The 13,887-nt window shown below is 38.9% G+C and overlaps 3 protein-coding genes across 3 annotated transcripts; 2 read left to right on the forward strand and 1 right to left on the reverse strand.

Moving 5' to 3' along the window:
• Positions 1-1,452: 1,452 nt before the first annotated feature.
• Positions 1,453-4,384, forward strand: LOC121990134 (protein CHAPERONE-LIKE PROTEIN OF POR1, chloroplastic-like). The gene is made up of 5 exons (XM_042544350.1): positions 1,453-1,582; positions 1,666-1,769; positions 3,059-3,441; positions 4,011-4,087; positions 4,170-4,384. The coding sequence occupies exons 1-5, from the start codon at positions 1,473-1,475 to the stop codon at positions 4,315-4,317; spliced, it is 822 nt and encodes a 273-aa protein (XP_042400284.1). The 5' UTR covers positions 1,453-1,472; the 3' UTR covers positions 4,318-4,384.
• A 365-nt stretch (positions 4,385-4,749) lies between these two features.
• LOC121990156 (eukaryotic translation initiation factor 5-like) lies at positions 4,750-9,146 on the forward strand. Its single transcript, XM_042544364.1, has 2 exons — positions 4,750-4,898; positions 7,234-9,146. The coding sequence occupies exon 2, from the start codon at positions 7,590-7,592 to the stop codon at positions 8,928-8,930; it is 1,341 nt and encodes a 446-aa protein (XP_042400298.1). The 5' UTR covers positions 4,750-4,898; positions 7,234-7,589; the 3' UTR covers positions 8,931-9,146.
• Positions 9,147-9,655: 509 nt separating this feature from the next.
• LOC122019429 (basic leucine zipper 43-like) lies at positions 9,656-10,601 on the reverse strand. The gene has a single exon (XM_042576921.1). It carries the CDS (start codon positions 10,399-10,401, stop codon positions 9,868-9,870), a length of 534 nt encoding a protein of 177 aa, XP_042432855.1. The 5' UTR covers positions 10,402-10,601; the 3' UTR covers positions 9,656-9,867.
• Positions 10,602-13,887: the final 3,286 nt, after the last annotated feature.

The following is a 13,887-nucleotide window of genomic DNA, read 5'->3' on the forward strand; positions in this document are numbered from 1 at the left end:
GCGGGACCATAGTGGCCGACATAACGAAAGTGATCGGCCACCCTTGTTCCGTTTACCCGTTTTTTTAACCCTTATTTTTAAATATACGCGTGTGTACTATATATACCCACTCGTTTTCGTTGCGGCTCCCTGGTTTCTCTCTGTTCCTTTCTGCCTTTTCTTCGTTGTCTAAGAAAATTCGCCGAGCCAGAGCGAGAGCGAACCAGATCGTCGCTCCCATTCTTCCCGTCTCTCGCGAAAGCAGATCTCCTCCTTAGGATTCTGATTCTACGTCTGAATCCCGTCAATGAAGATTTAGGGTTCTTCGACCTGGCCGGCGACGATGCCAGGTGGTGAGTTCGAGCTCGATGATCACAAATCCCTCCTCCGTCCTCCCCCTTTGTCGACCGGCCTGGATCTGGAATCTCAGGGCCCAGATTTGTTGGGGACGTCGGCAGGAGGCACGGGGAGTCCGGCATCGGGGAAGAAGAGTGGGATTGGAGATCTTCTTCGGCACCTGGATCGGGGGCTCTCTAACCGGAACCTGAGTCGGCGGAATGTGGACCAGAGCGGCTTGTCACCGCGATCAGATGGAAGGTCGCACGACGCCCTCGGGGACGGGGCGCCTCCTGAGTGGGCGCTGCTGCTCATAGGGTGCCTTCTTGGTCTCGCTACTGGTATTTGTGTTGCCGCATTTAATCGAGGGGTGAGTACTTGACTTTCCGTCTCCCTGCTAATTTTTGAATGACAAACCGTTAGTCCCGAACGCTGATGAGCGACGACTTTTCTCTTTAACATTTTTATTCCCGTGTCATGGATCCGTGTTTTATGACATTTTTTTGGTTATATGACGCGTCTGAAAACATTATTTTGTAAAATGTTAATCAAAGATCAAAATAATTGGAAGAATTAATGGAAACTACCATGCTATAACTGATTGACTGAAAGTGGGATGAAATAATCCAATTGTGGTCCTTGGTCCATTTAATTATGACTCGATGCTTACGTTTACGTATGGTCGAATTTATTGTATGTTAAACTTAGCCGATTTGGTTTGTTTGTTTGGTCTATCTATTTCGGGTTGCTGAGTTTTAAACAAAATAAATAAAGAAAAAATAAATGATAATCTCATTATTTATATTTAGAGTGATCGGTTCAGTCCCATGGAAATTTTTCATCGGCCAATAGGATAAATCAGGAAGCACTATCATGAGACAACACAGTAGCTCAACATCTTTTAATTACATGCCCCATTTGGAGGCACAAAAATGAACAAAGAAGATGATGATGATGATAAAACTTGTTAATCAATTAATCAAATTTAATATGAATAATCACCATCTTAATAGAAAATAGAATATTTAGCGGGCCTAATTGCTATATTGTAGACCTTTCTTGGGCCTGTTGGGCCCAAAACAGTGTCCTCATCGCATATCCATTATCAATCTCCACTCTGCCATCGTTTTCTGTTATCCGAGTGAGAAGGGCGAGCGATGAGCGTCCTTTCCCTCCCCAATCCTGCAATCTGTTGCTTCTACCAAAGCACCTGGATTTGGCAGCACCACCTGCGGCAACCGAGTCCTCTCGTTCTCCATGCCTCGTGGTTCGTATGCCTCCGCTTTTCTTGCCTTTTTGACGTGCATTTATAGAGGCGGAGAGTTGGATACGCGTGGTGGGTTTTTGTAGGAAGAGTATCGCGCGGAGTAGGGTTCACGGATTGGGCGTCGGGATCACCAGATGTTCGATGGATGTCGCTTTCGGCGGTCGCGGCAGCGAGGCTTACGATTTCGGTGAGAAAAATGACTTTTTTATTTTTATTTTTTTGTCATTCACCTTGCTATTGGGATCTGAGTGGATAATCTGCGCCGTCGTTCTTGAAATTATGATGAGAAGAAATGGAAGATGTTTAAAAAATTGTTTAGCTTCAGTGTGAATAGACATATTTTGATCCCGTGGACATGAAAATTCAAGGTTTAATAATTGATCGCTGAAGACGCCACTACAACACCAGTTTAACCAAATATCATACGTTAGTCATGCTCTATGAGAAGTATGTGGCTTTACTTAATGAACAGAATAGAGTTTGGAAACAAGCTCTGAAGTGGGCTCACTGATGGTGCGTTTACGTAGAGTGAAATAGGTAGAAGAAGATACGAATTTGTCAATTTCTCTTCTCTACTTAAAAATGAAAAGGAGTGGAAGAAGGAATTTAACGCCATCCAATTCCCCAATCTCATTTTTGTCCAAATGGAGCATGGAGGAAGAAGTTGGTTGGGAGTGAGCTCGAACAGAGGCTGAACTAGTTATACAAGGGCTTCAAGGTTTGAATAGATTTGGATCAAACATAAATGAAAGTCTAAAAAGATGCTCAGAGACTCAGGATTTTAGTCAGTGTTAATAGAGGTCGTCAATATATGTTCAGAAGTTTAAATCTGAAGAGCCACAAACTTAGGAATCAAAAGCATTTAAAGTTAAAAAAAAATCATTCTAAAAGTTAGGAAAAGGATTTTCTGAGGACATATATTATGAGGTTTTTAGCCCCTTTCAAGTAAACAAAACATATGTTTTTTTTTCTTATTGCTCATTTCTGGTTGATAAGAAATAAGGCAAAATTGAGTATTTATTTTGACTCAGTCAAATAGCAAAAGCATTGGTAGTTGTATTTCATTAAGATTCATGAGCAAGTGTTTGAATAAATCTCATGAAAATTGAACAATGCATGCATATCATGGGTCTGTTATTGAAATGAATATGAATAACCAACATATGATAACAAATCTGAAATTGAATTTCTGCTCAACACGGATATGACGACAGGCACAATATGTACATGTATGAATGCTTGCATAACTATTTAATTCAAAATAAAAAACATCCAAATTAATCTATGTCAGTATCAGATTTATACTCTTAGGATGAAACTCTCATTTACGGACTTTCCTGAACAACTATTTTGATAGAAGTTATCAATGCTTCATTGATGTCACTATAATAATTGATGGTCTCGAGCATTGTAATACATCATCTGTCTTTTTATTACTGAGATATGAAATATAAAGTACAATGTCTTTTGTTGAAGGAAATGTTCCCAAGTTTCCTCGAATGAACATATGGGACCCTTATGAACGTCTTGGAATAACTCGTGACGCTTCTGAAGAAGAAATCCTAGATGCTCGAAATTTTCTCCTGAAACAATATGGTGGGCACGAGAGCAGTTTTGAGTCTGTCGAAGCTGCTTTTGAGAAGATACTTATGGCCAGTTTTTGGAAGCGCAAGAAGTCAAAAATCAATCTGAAAAGCAGATTAAAGCAGCGAGTAGAGGAGTCACCTCCATGGATAAAAAGATTGCTAGAGTATATCGACCTTCCTACAACAGATGTGATTCTGAGGAGACTATTCCTCTTTGGTTTCATGGCAGTCTGGAGTGTAACTAACTCTTCCGAGACTGGGCCTGCTTTTCAAGTATGTTCTCAGTTAATCTCTACTTTCTACTTAAAACAAACTTTTGTCTGATCTACACTTTGTTTAAACTTCAAAGCATGTGCAGATCACCACACTATATCTTTACTGGATAAAAATTACATGACAACCCCCTTCACCAAGAATCTGGTGAAGGGCTCAAATAACATGTGGATAGTTTTTCGACTAATCTTAAAACACCCAAATTTCTTGTTCTATTTAAATCGAGTAGTGACACTTGTTAAAACAAAATTGTGGCAGCTAGTTAAATCGAATCATGACACCTGTTAAAGCAAAACTATCTCACCTTGACATCTAGTTAAACATAACCATAAAGCCCCATTTCATCAGATGCTCAGCAAAGTTGATGCAAGTTCTATCCATGCCACTTAGCCATTCTTGGGCATGTAAAAGAGTTAATCTTAAAGTAAGAGATATTGTTTCTAGAATACTTCTTTACCAGCAGAAATTTTATTTTTAAATAAAATATATATGAATGCCTGATGTATATAGAAACTGGTGACAAGATTAATTTACTTATCAAATGACAATGATTTCCTGTTCTTGCACAGGTTGCACTCTCACTGCTCTCCTGTATCTATTTCCTCAATGACAAGATGAACAATCTGCTGAGAGCCTCAGTAACTGGGTAAATGCTCATATTGAACTTACACACCTTAACATTCGGAGACCTTGTTCTTAGGTTGAGTGTATCTTTGTGTTGTATCCAGACTCACAGCTCTTGTGCTGGGTTGGTTTGTCGGTTCGATTGCTGTTCCGGTGATTCCAGCAGTTCTTCCTCCGACATGGACTCTTGAACTCCTGACCTCTTTGATAGCTTATGTTTTCTTATTTTTAGCTTGCACTTTTCTCAAGTAAACTCATCTCATTGCCATCCAATGTAGACCCATTTGAGATTGCAATTTCAGTTCAAATTTTCTCATAAGATTTCTTTGTGCTGAACTAAGTTTTCTTTCTAGTTAAAATTCTCTCAGAAGCTTTCTTGTGCAACTGCCCGTGAAGAAAACAGATTCGGAATATAGAAGAATAAATTAACACTAGCTTTTCCTAAGGGGGACAAACGTTAAAGAGTTATTAATTACTTAAAAAAAATTAATTGAAAAGTTTTAAAAAAATATGATAATTAAAAAAAATGAATTTATTATCGATTATATATATAATTTGGAAGCTGTCCGAGTATTTTAGACACCGTCATCATCCAAAAATGGACGGTTAATCTGTAATCCGCATAAGAGCGTGCCCGCAGGGTGGAAATGCTCAACAATCAAAACGCGTTTCGCGTGGACGGTTCCGCATCAAATTTCTATGGTCCTTAGGGTTTCCGTAAGGGCACTCCCGTCTTCTCCCTCACTATATATATTCGTCTCCTCCCACATCCGCTTCGTCCCTATCGTTCCCAATTGGCCTTGAGGAAGATCTTAGGCGGCGATCTCGCTTAGGTAATTTCCTTCCTTCTCTTCCTTTTGTTTTATTTGATCCTTAGTTCGATTGATTTTCGTTTGATTTTGCTTCTTGTTTGCCGGATTTTGTTTTCGTTCTCGATCGTGCTCGCCTGAATTGGTTGCTTTAAGATTTGGTTCCTTCTCTTTAACGCTATTCTTTGATAGCCTTTCTTGTGCAAATCTGCGTATTCATTTCTGTCTAATTAGGTTATTGTTATATATTTATCTGAATTATGTAGTCATGAATGGATCTGAGAAATATTATTAATCTAATTGTGGTCGATTTATGTCGGGAACATGTATTTGTGTTAGGATGATATGTTTGTAGTACAAAATTTGACCTTTAATTTACAGATGCTTGAGACAAAGGTTTTATGATTCTTCGCATGCTAGATATATTTGTATTCCTTAATTCGCCAATGTATCATGCTAATCCAACTTAACAATGTTACTGTTGGTGTATATATATCTCCTTGCAAATATTCGTTGACTGAGATGGTTCATTTTGTATGATCATTACTCGGCTTCTGTAACTTAGCTCGATCATAATATGCTATATTGTTTTCTGTAGTTGTTCAGCAAAAGTTCTGGAGCTACTTTTATTACATTGGTTGTGTTACATTTATTGCAAATGGTCATGCTTGTTTACTTAAGAACTGTGCTAGATTAGATTAAACTTTATGTATCTTGATGCACTTCAACAAGTGAAACTACAAATTTAGCATTTTGGATGATTCTCTGTTGTGAATTCATAATTTCATCTTCCCCAAAATAAATTAAGTACCTTTTATTTTAGTTATAGCTTATCCAGAGATTACTTTCATCCATAATAGGAATGTTTTCCTATGCCTTTTGTGTAAATTATGCTAATAAATATAGTATTTTTGATATACAAAATACTTGGTTTTATGTTTTATAGTTATTCAAGATAGTAATGAATGCCACAGTATTTGTTTTATGGTTCTTTTATTTCACAGCGGGTGATACTTATGGTTCTTTGCAAGTCAAACTTTTGATTATTTAGAATCTATTTATTATGTTTGGTTTCTTTCTTTTATTTTTGTCTTATTGCTATACATGAATATAAAGGAGATGCAATGATGTAATTTTGCCAATTCTTGTCAACATACTTTCTTCAAACTCGTGTGTTCATGAAAAAGAACTATAGTTATACAATATCCCTCTTGAAGGAGGCCACAGTGAAGGTCAGATGGAGTATATATTGTTAACTAGGACAATTGTCATTGTTTCAATGGAATGCTCCTCATGAAAAAGAACTATAGTTATACAATATCCCTCTTGAAGGAGGCCACAGTGAAGGTCAGATGGAGTATATATTGTTAACTAGGACAATTGTCATTGTTTCAATGGAATGCTAACTCGACACTGCATAAGTTCTTCAAACTCAAGGGTACATTGGATCAGCAAAGGTAATTTGGTTGGAATGGTGGAATCCTTAAGCTAATGGACAAAATGGGTCAATATCAATATATTAAATAATCTAAAAAATAAGCAGTCATAGAAAATGACATAAGAAATTATGGAGAATAAAATGATGGTTATGGATGATATGTTAATTAAAATGGGAACTTCTATGAAAGGAATATGGGCAATCCGTACTCTTCAAGTTTTTTTTTTGTAACTTGTGTCAGTAAGGAAAACCTTTCTACTTTGTAACATAATTTCCGAATAGATAAAACTCTTAAATGTACATAAGAATGCATGCAAATTGTGTAATTACAATTCCTTGTGTATTATTCGTATTTTGAACTTTATATTTGAGTTGTGGGTCTTGGAAAGGAAGAAGAGACTTCTGTTTTATCCATTTGTGAAGCTATTATGGACGGAGAGGTTTTAGTTCCATCTTTGATATTCTTTTTTCCTTCCAATTTTGTGAGACAGTGATGCCATTTTCACTTTCTTTGCTTCTTTCTCTTATCTATTCACAGGTTCTCATATAAACCACCCTAAATGTATTGCTGTTCTTCAATTTTTTGTCTTATTCCCATTTTGTCACCTTAGATGATGATATTGGCTGATCTTGCAACCGTTGCAGATGGTACAAGTATGACAGTTAAAATAAAAGAAGATTTTTAGTAGCAGGCACATGAAATATAACTTAGCAGTGTTTCATTTAATTTGATTACATTTGATGAGTGATAAAAGTAGTTTACTAAATGTATTTTTGAAGGATAACCCAAGCGTATCATTGAGTATTGTTTAGCAAATTTTCTGCCAACTATATGTGGTTTGGTTTCACTTACTGTCTTTTTTTAATGGAGCTTGCAAATTACCATATCTATAACCTCATGACTTGTCTTCTGTTAAACAGGTTTTTTTGAATTCTGACTGAAGACAAAATTACTTTGGACCTCTAACACCTATCAAAGTGGAGGGTGTTAAGTGTAGAGCAACTTTTATGTCTGCAAGGGACTCTCTCTTCTTGGGATCAATTGGTTTACTTGGAGAATACTGTCCTACGTCCAGGAAAAAGTATATATGCTCTTCAGAAAAATCTGATTATTTGCATCTTGAGCCTTTTCAAGAGACTTGTAATCTAAACCAAGACTGCAATTCAGAGCAATTTTCCATTGTAGTGACCTTTCAATACGGCATCGAGGAAACTAGAAAATTAATCACTACTTCAATTGCCTGACATTAGTGTGTAGACTGTCTTCATTAGCGGAGATGGCTTTGCAGAATATAGGCGCTTCAAACAGTGATGATGCCTTCTATCGTTATAAGATGCCAAAGATGATAACCAAGATAGAAGGTCGTGGAAATGGTATCAAGACCAATGTTGTGAACATGGTTGACATTGCAAAGGCCTTGCACAGACCAGCCTCTTACACAACCAAGTATTTTGGCTGTGAGCTTGGTGCCCAGTCGAAGTTTGATGAGAAAACTGGCATTTCACTTGTCAATGGAGGTCATGACACTGTCAAATTAGCTGGCCTTTTGGAGAACTTCATCAAGAAGTATGTGCAGTGCTATGGGTGTGGTAATCCTGAAACTGACATCACTATCACAAAAACCCAGATGATCACCCTCAAATGTGCTGCTTGTGGATTTATTTCTGATGTTGACATGAGAGATAAACTCACAACTTTCATTCTAAAAAATCCTCCAGAACAGAAGAAGTCAAAAGATAAGGCAATGAGACGTGCTGAGAAAGAGAGGCTCAAGGAAGGGGAAGCTGCAGATGAACTGAAAAAGCTGAAGAAAGAAACCAAGAAGAAAGGCCTTGTATCATCCAAGGATGGAGAAAACTCAAAACGTGCTGCTGCATCTAAGAAGAAGCCTAAAGGTTCAGACGAAGAACATTCTTCTCCTCCTGGTAGTCCAGTAAATGACAATGAGGATGGTGATGACGATGTCGATGATGATGGCATCCAGTGGCAAACCGATACATCTGCTGAAGCTGCTCGCCAGCGCATCCAGGAACAACTTAGTGCTGCTACTGCAGAAATGGTCATGCTTTCCACTAGTGATGCGACTAGCAAGGGAACCAAGAAATCAAATCAAGAGAAGAAAAATGAGGCTGCAAAAGTGGATGCTGAAATACTGGAGAAACCTAACACTCATAACTCACTCATTTCAGAAATCAAAGGTATGCTGAAGAAAGGGGCCAAAGCTAGTGAGCTTGGTCCCTTTCTTGGCTCTCTTACTGGTTCACAGCAAGAGATAATGGACGCACTCTTTGAAGCCCTGTTCGACGGTGTTGGTAAAGGCTTTGCAAAAGAGGTTGATAAGAAGAAAAACTACCTTGTCGCTGCAATGGAGGGCGAGGAATCCCAGATGTGTCTCCTGCGGGCTATTGGGGCTTTCTGTGAGAAATGCAGTGGGGATGCAGTGAAGGAAGTTGCTCTGGTGGCGAAATCCCTCTATGATGGAGATGTATTGGAGGAAGAGTGCATAGTGAAGTGGTATGAAGAAGGCATCACTGGCAAAAATAAGAGTTCCATTGTTTGGAAGAACATGAAGCCCTTGGTCGAGTGGCTCCAGAATGCCGAGTCTGAAGAGGAGTAAGTCATAATCACCTGAAAACTTATCATGGCTATGATGCCGTCTTAATATCTACTTTCCCGTCTCTATTTCATGCAATTGGTGTCTTAAAACTTGTTACTATGTGATTTGCATTGTCATGGGTCTGTCCTCGTGTTGGATTGGTGACTTGCTTCTAGTGATCTGTTTTACTGAATTGTTGCTTTGAGACAATATTATGATCATTTTAGTTCTTGTTCATTCTATACTTAATAATAAATATGGATCTGATAAAAATTTAGCTAAAAGTATAGATATCACAGATTAAAACAGTCATTGTCACACAAAAAGGTATTTTTGGATAGTGAATGTTACGATCTCATGCACAGCAGTTTGGAAGCTTGTTGCTTGCTTCAGGGTTAACTTTAACTAGAAACCTCTGTATAGGCCACAATGGTTTGAGAAAACAACCATTGGGAAACAATATTCTTGTGTTCTCGACCAAGAGTCGTGAAGAACTCTCAAACATCTAAGCATTCATATAATAATTAGTTAATATGTATTATTGAACCATCATGATCAACTTACAGAAAAATGATCCAAACGATATGATCGATTGTGTACTAAGTCAACACCACTCCACATCTTAAAAAGTTCAGCGACGACCAGTTATCTTTTTTTCCCATAAAGAGACCAGCAACAAATACAATCTCACTTTAAATTCAATCGAGGAGGGAAGTTCGTCGCTCAGATTGGATAAGACAAAATCGTTCAAAGATTATTCGTTGGCATTTCATGATTTTCCAAAAACAAATGCACTCCCGTTAGCGACCTCTGTTCGATGAACACCATGACCAGACTTGTCGTTTGCTGATTCGCCTAGCTAATTAACATCGGATAGAATTCTCAGAGAGAAAAAAAAGAGAGCAAATTAATAGCACAAAAATCCTATCTGATGATTTCTCTCGATCGGTGTCTTCGTTCAAAGATCTTCTTGGTCGTTTCGTGCTTGCAGGCTGTCGAGCTTCTTCTGCAGCTCTTTTTCCTGTTCCCTGAGCTGGTCATTCTCGAGGAGGACCTCGTCGCGCTCTCTCATGGCGTGGTTCAGGTCATCGAGAAGCCGGCAGTTGGCCGACCGGAGACACACCACCTGCGACCACAACCCGGTGAGCTGACTCTTCTTCCTCATTCTCGAGCGACGCGCCGACTCCCGGTTGGATATCATCCTCCGCTTCCTCCTCTCCTCCGCGGCGCTCAGCTTCTGCTCTTCCTCCGCTGTCAGAGAGCCGGAGTTTGGACGTCCAAATTCCTGCACCGACGGCGGCAAGCTCTGGACTTGGTCCAGAGAGTGGCAACCAAAGCGAGCGCCGCCAGTGAAGTTGAAGCATGGGCTGCTGCCGTTGCCAGCCATGAAATAGGGAAGGAGCGAAGGTGAGAGGCAACGCATGCTGGCGACCTCGCCCGGATGCATCACGTCAAACTCTGGATATGCTTGAGTACAAGTGGAAGGAAGCATGGAGGGTTTGAGGGACAATTTATAGGGAAGAAAGACGACAAAGAAAGCTCTCTCTCTCTCCCTGTTCTCATATGTGAAGGCTCGAATGCTTGATGGATGCCAAGCAAATAATGAATGCACACATGCAATCCTTTTTTTTGAGAAAGGGGCGTGGAAAGGAGGAACATGGACAATAACCTCACGCAACAATAGCAGAGCTAGATCAAACTAAACAAAACAATGTGTTATTCCAAACAAAGTTATACTAGCTCTTTAAGGCTCATTGTTGCTTCAAGATCTTTAATCAGTTAAGCCATTTCATTCATTCACTTTGAGAATATTGGAGGCTGTGACTTTTCAGTCACATTCATGCCTTGCGTAAGAATAATGGAACGTCGACAACAATCACACAATTATGTATCTGATGATGTTACCATTAAAGTGCTAGTTGCTGAAGCAAGGGCCAGGATTTTGTTGTCACTGCAATCAAGGCATAACTTTAGGTTTATCATAAGAAGGAAGACAAATTACTTTACTTTGGATGATGGATCATGCTCGCAACGATCATGGACTGAAACACAAAAGCACGGTTTCACTTTCATGCAGTGGATTATTGAGCAAGGAGTAGAAAAGACAAGACTAATGCTGGATTATTAGTTTTTTTTATGAGCATGGCTTAATTCAGCATGAGTGACGCAATTGAGGGCACTTTCTCTAAAGAGAAGGCAATAGTGTCAATTATCATGTATCCACTTCCTTGGTTTCGAATGGAATGGATAATTGGGCAGCCAAAAGTGCCCCAAGTTTCTTAAACAATTGTGGGAGTACCCTCACTGTAGCTCATTTAGGAACATGCCAAGGGAATTCCAACTTATAATATTACCCATGCACTTCATCAATAAAAGATTAAGATGTTTGGCAATGGCATTCTGATTGATGATCTACAGTTTAGAATTTCTTAGGAGGCAGGTTGCTTCTGCACATTGCTAACATCATCTCAAATTAATGCTGCATCTTTTTCTTTATGGATGTATTAGACGCTGATTAGCTTTATGAAATGCAAGCTCCACTTCACCACATCTATGTCAACATTCTTATCATGTCTGATACGAAACAATTTGTGTGTAGTTTAGCATTACAATTAAGTTATTAATTTTGTTGACTTTTCATTGGTTTAGCTTGCAAGTTTGCTTCATTTAGCCACTTCTAATCGCATGCAAATTCTTTAAGCTTCATGCCTTGGTGATTATTCTTGACTTTTTGATATACTCTTTTAGTAAAATATTGTTTATGTTAGGCTAATTCTTCTGTTGATGCCGTGTCGTTTTCTTCCTCGGCACATCAGTTTCTATATTACCACAAACATGATACACAAGATGGTCTCTACTGTAGGAACAATCATTACAATGGAAGAGCAGTATGTAGATTGAGATGTGGTACCAACTTCAGAGAGCATTTTTATTTTTGTCTGACTGATTTCAAAGGTCTAAAAGAGATCTTTCTTTCATGTCTGTTGAATCTTGCATTTTCAGATAAATGGTATAGATGGTCACCAATGCATGAGGCTCTTGCAAACATAGGGCACATAAAGGGTCAGGTCAGTCTATGCAATCTTATCTTTGCAGAAAATAAAAGACTTTGTCGGTGATCGAACGCTAAAGGGTGCCCTGCTTTCAGCTAGGAAGAGTTTTTCAACATGAGATTCAAGTGTTGTAGAAAGAAAAAAAAAGGGGTGACCAGAGATTTTGCTGTTTCATCCTTGTTCAGTGATCAAGTTCAACCCATTTCTGAGCTTTGTCTTCATACCAGCTGCAATTAAATACAGTAGAACATATTGAGAAATTCATGTTCAATCCTCAAGACTTTTCAATTACAGCTTAGGATTGAAATTTGTACTGAATATAAAGATCTAGCTTAGAATCTTTTGATTCATTAGAAGACCAGGAAATCTTAAGAATGGTTTGACTTGATGGCACACGACCTTTTTTGTCTTGTTTTCAGACACCACCGCCATCATTTCTCCTTTTGACTCCATTTGTTGCTTCAAAAAGCTTCTGATAAATGATAATTCAACCTGATGACTAGCTATTTATGCAGTAACTTAACTAGTAAAATACCAAGTTAAGAACAGCAATCATTGTATATTTCAATCTTTCATCCTATAGATAAGTGTTTTATGTTTCAATCTGTGATTGTCTCAACAAGATGATCCCTTCCTAGTAGCTTGAAAATTTTTTATTCCCAAAATGTCTACCGACAACTTCGAACCAAAGTGCTTAGACAATTTTGCAGCAAGCACACAAATGGGAGTGCATTCAAAGAGACAGAGACATAAAAAGGATGTGGGAAATGTAGGACTAAAGCTTGATGCATTTTCTTGAGCTTAATATATGTTGAAGAAAGAACACTGATTGGGTCTTCCACCTGGGGTGGAGATGGTGACCGATGTATCGTGGAATATCGGGTACGGGGTAAGACACGAGTCGACATCCTCTACCCCATCCCATTTGCACTCTCACCTAGTTCAACAACACAGTCAGTCCTGTTGATGTTGCTCAGAATGAGTTAAACAAAGACAAAACCCCCCCTCAAATTTATGAGATTAAATCGCAATGAGAAGATTGTGTTGATCACAGCTTTTGCAGATGCTCAATGCTTTATGGCTGCCCTCAATAAGTATGACAAAAGGAGTGCGTGCAGAGAACAAAAGCCCCTATCAAACTCTGCCTGCCATGAAGGAGCACCAGATCAGTCCCACAGCAAAGCTCAAGAACTGGCAAACCAGCTTTGGCAAAGACTGAAATAAATCTCCCTTTATTGCACTCACAAGTTTATGTTAAGATTTCTGTCCCAAGCACCAATCCATCCACATGAGAAACACAGACGATTTTACAATAACAAGTATTTGAAACACTCCATCAAACTTTTAACAGGGGTCTTAATGAAAGTACTGGAGTCATACTTAACCACTTTTTTCACTACAAACATGTTGATGTTTATTGATCTCCTTGAACAAGAAGTCACAACATCATGATAGTGATCCCGATCGTCGTCCCCACCTAGTCCACTACCAACCCACACCATCAACTTTTCTCTCATTTGTACTCACATCCTTTTTACTGATGTGCTAGGTTCAGCCCAATGGGATCGCCTAATCGAGGATAAATTTGCTCGCCCACCTCCAATAATTAAGTTGCTATGGCTCCATTGGACCACTGCCTCTGCCAAAAGACTCTTTAGCATTCATCCATAGCCTTAAATTGCTTTACCATGTGTAGCTAATGCATCACCAAAGGGAAAAAAAAAAGTAGTCTTTTGGCCTTGCTTTAGTGGAAGAAGACCTGATTAATCATGGCACGATCAATAAGCTTGAGGCAATTAGTGGATTGACAAGCTTAGTACCTACAAATGCTGATGCTGGTGCACTGAGAATGTGGGTGACAAAGCTTGATTAGCCACCTTAATTAAAAGAGAATGATGCGTCATTACTGGGGCAGGGAGGAGCAA

The sequence above is a fragment of the Zingiber officinale genome, chromosome 1B, assembly GCF_018446385.1.
Source record: "Zingiber officinale cultivar Zhangliang chromosome 1B, Zo_v1.1, whole genome shotgun sequence".
Classification (NCBI taxonomy): Eukaryota; Viridiplantae; Streptophyta; class Magnoliopsida; order Zingiberales; family Zingiberaceae; genus Zingiber; species Zingiber officinale.

What these genes read in the sequence shown, in the direction of transcription:
- LOC121990156 (XM_042544364.1), top strand. Translation starts at nt 7,590, where the DNA reads ATGGCTTTGCAGAATATAGGCGCTTCAAACAGTGATGATGCCTTCTAT.
- LOC121990134 (XM_042544350.1), top strand. Translation starts at nt 1,473, where the DNA reads ATGAGCGTCCTTTCCCTCCCCAATCCTGCAATCTGTTGCTTCTACCAA. An exon ending in CTCGTTCTCCATGCCTCGTG is followed by an intron (nt 1,583 to 1,665) that starts GTTCGTATGCCT and finishes GGGTTTTTGTAG; the next exon opens with GAAGAGTATCGCGCGGAGTA. An exon ending in AGACTGGGCCTGCTTTTCAA is followed by an intron (nt 3,442 to 4,010) that starts GTATGTTCTCAG and finishes GTTCTTGCACAG; the next exon opens with GTTGCACTCTCACTGCTCTC.
- LOC122019429 (XM_042576921.1), bottom strand. Translation starts at nt 10,401, where the DNA reads ATGCTTCCTTCCACTTGTACTCAAGCATATCCAGAGTTTGACGTGATG.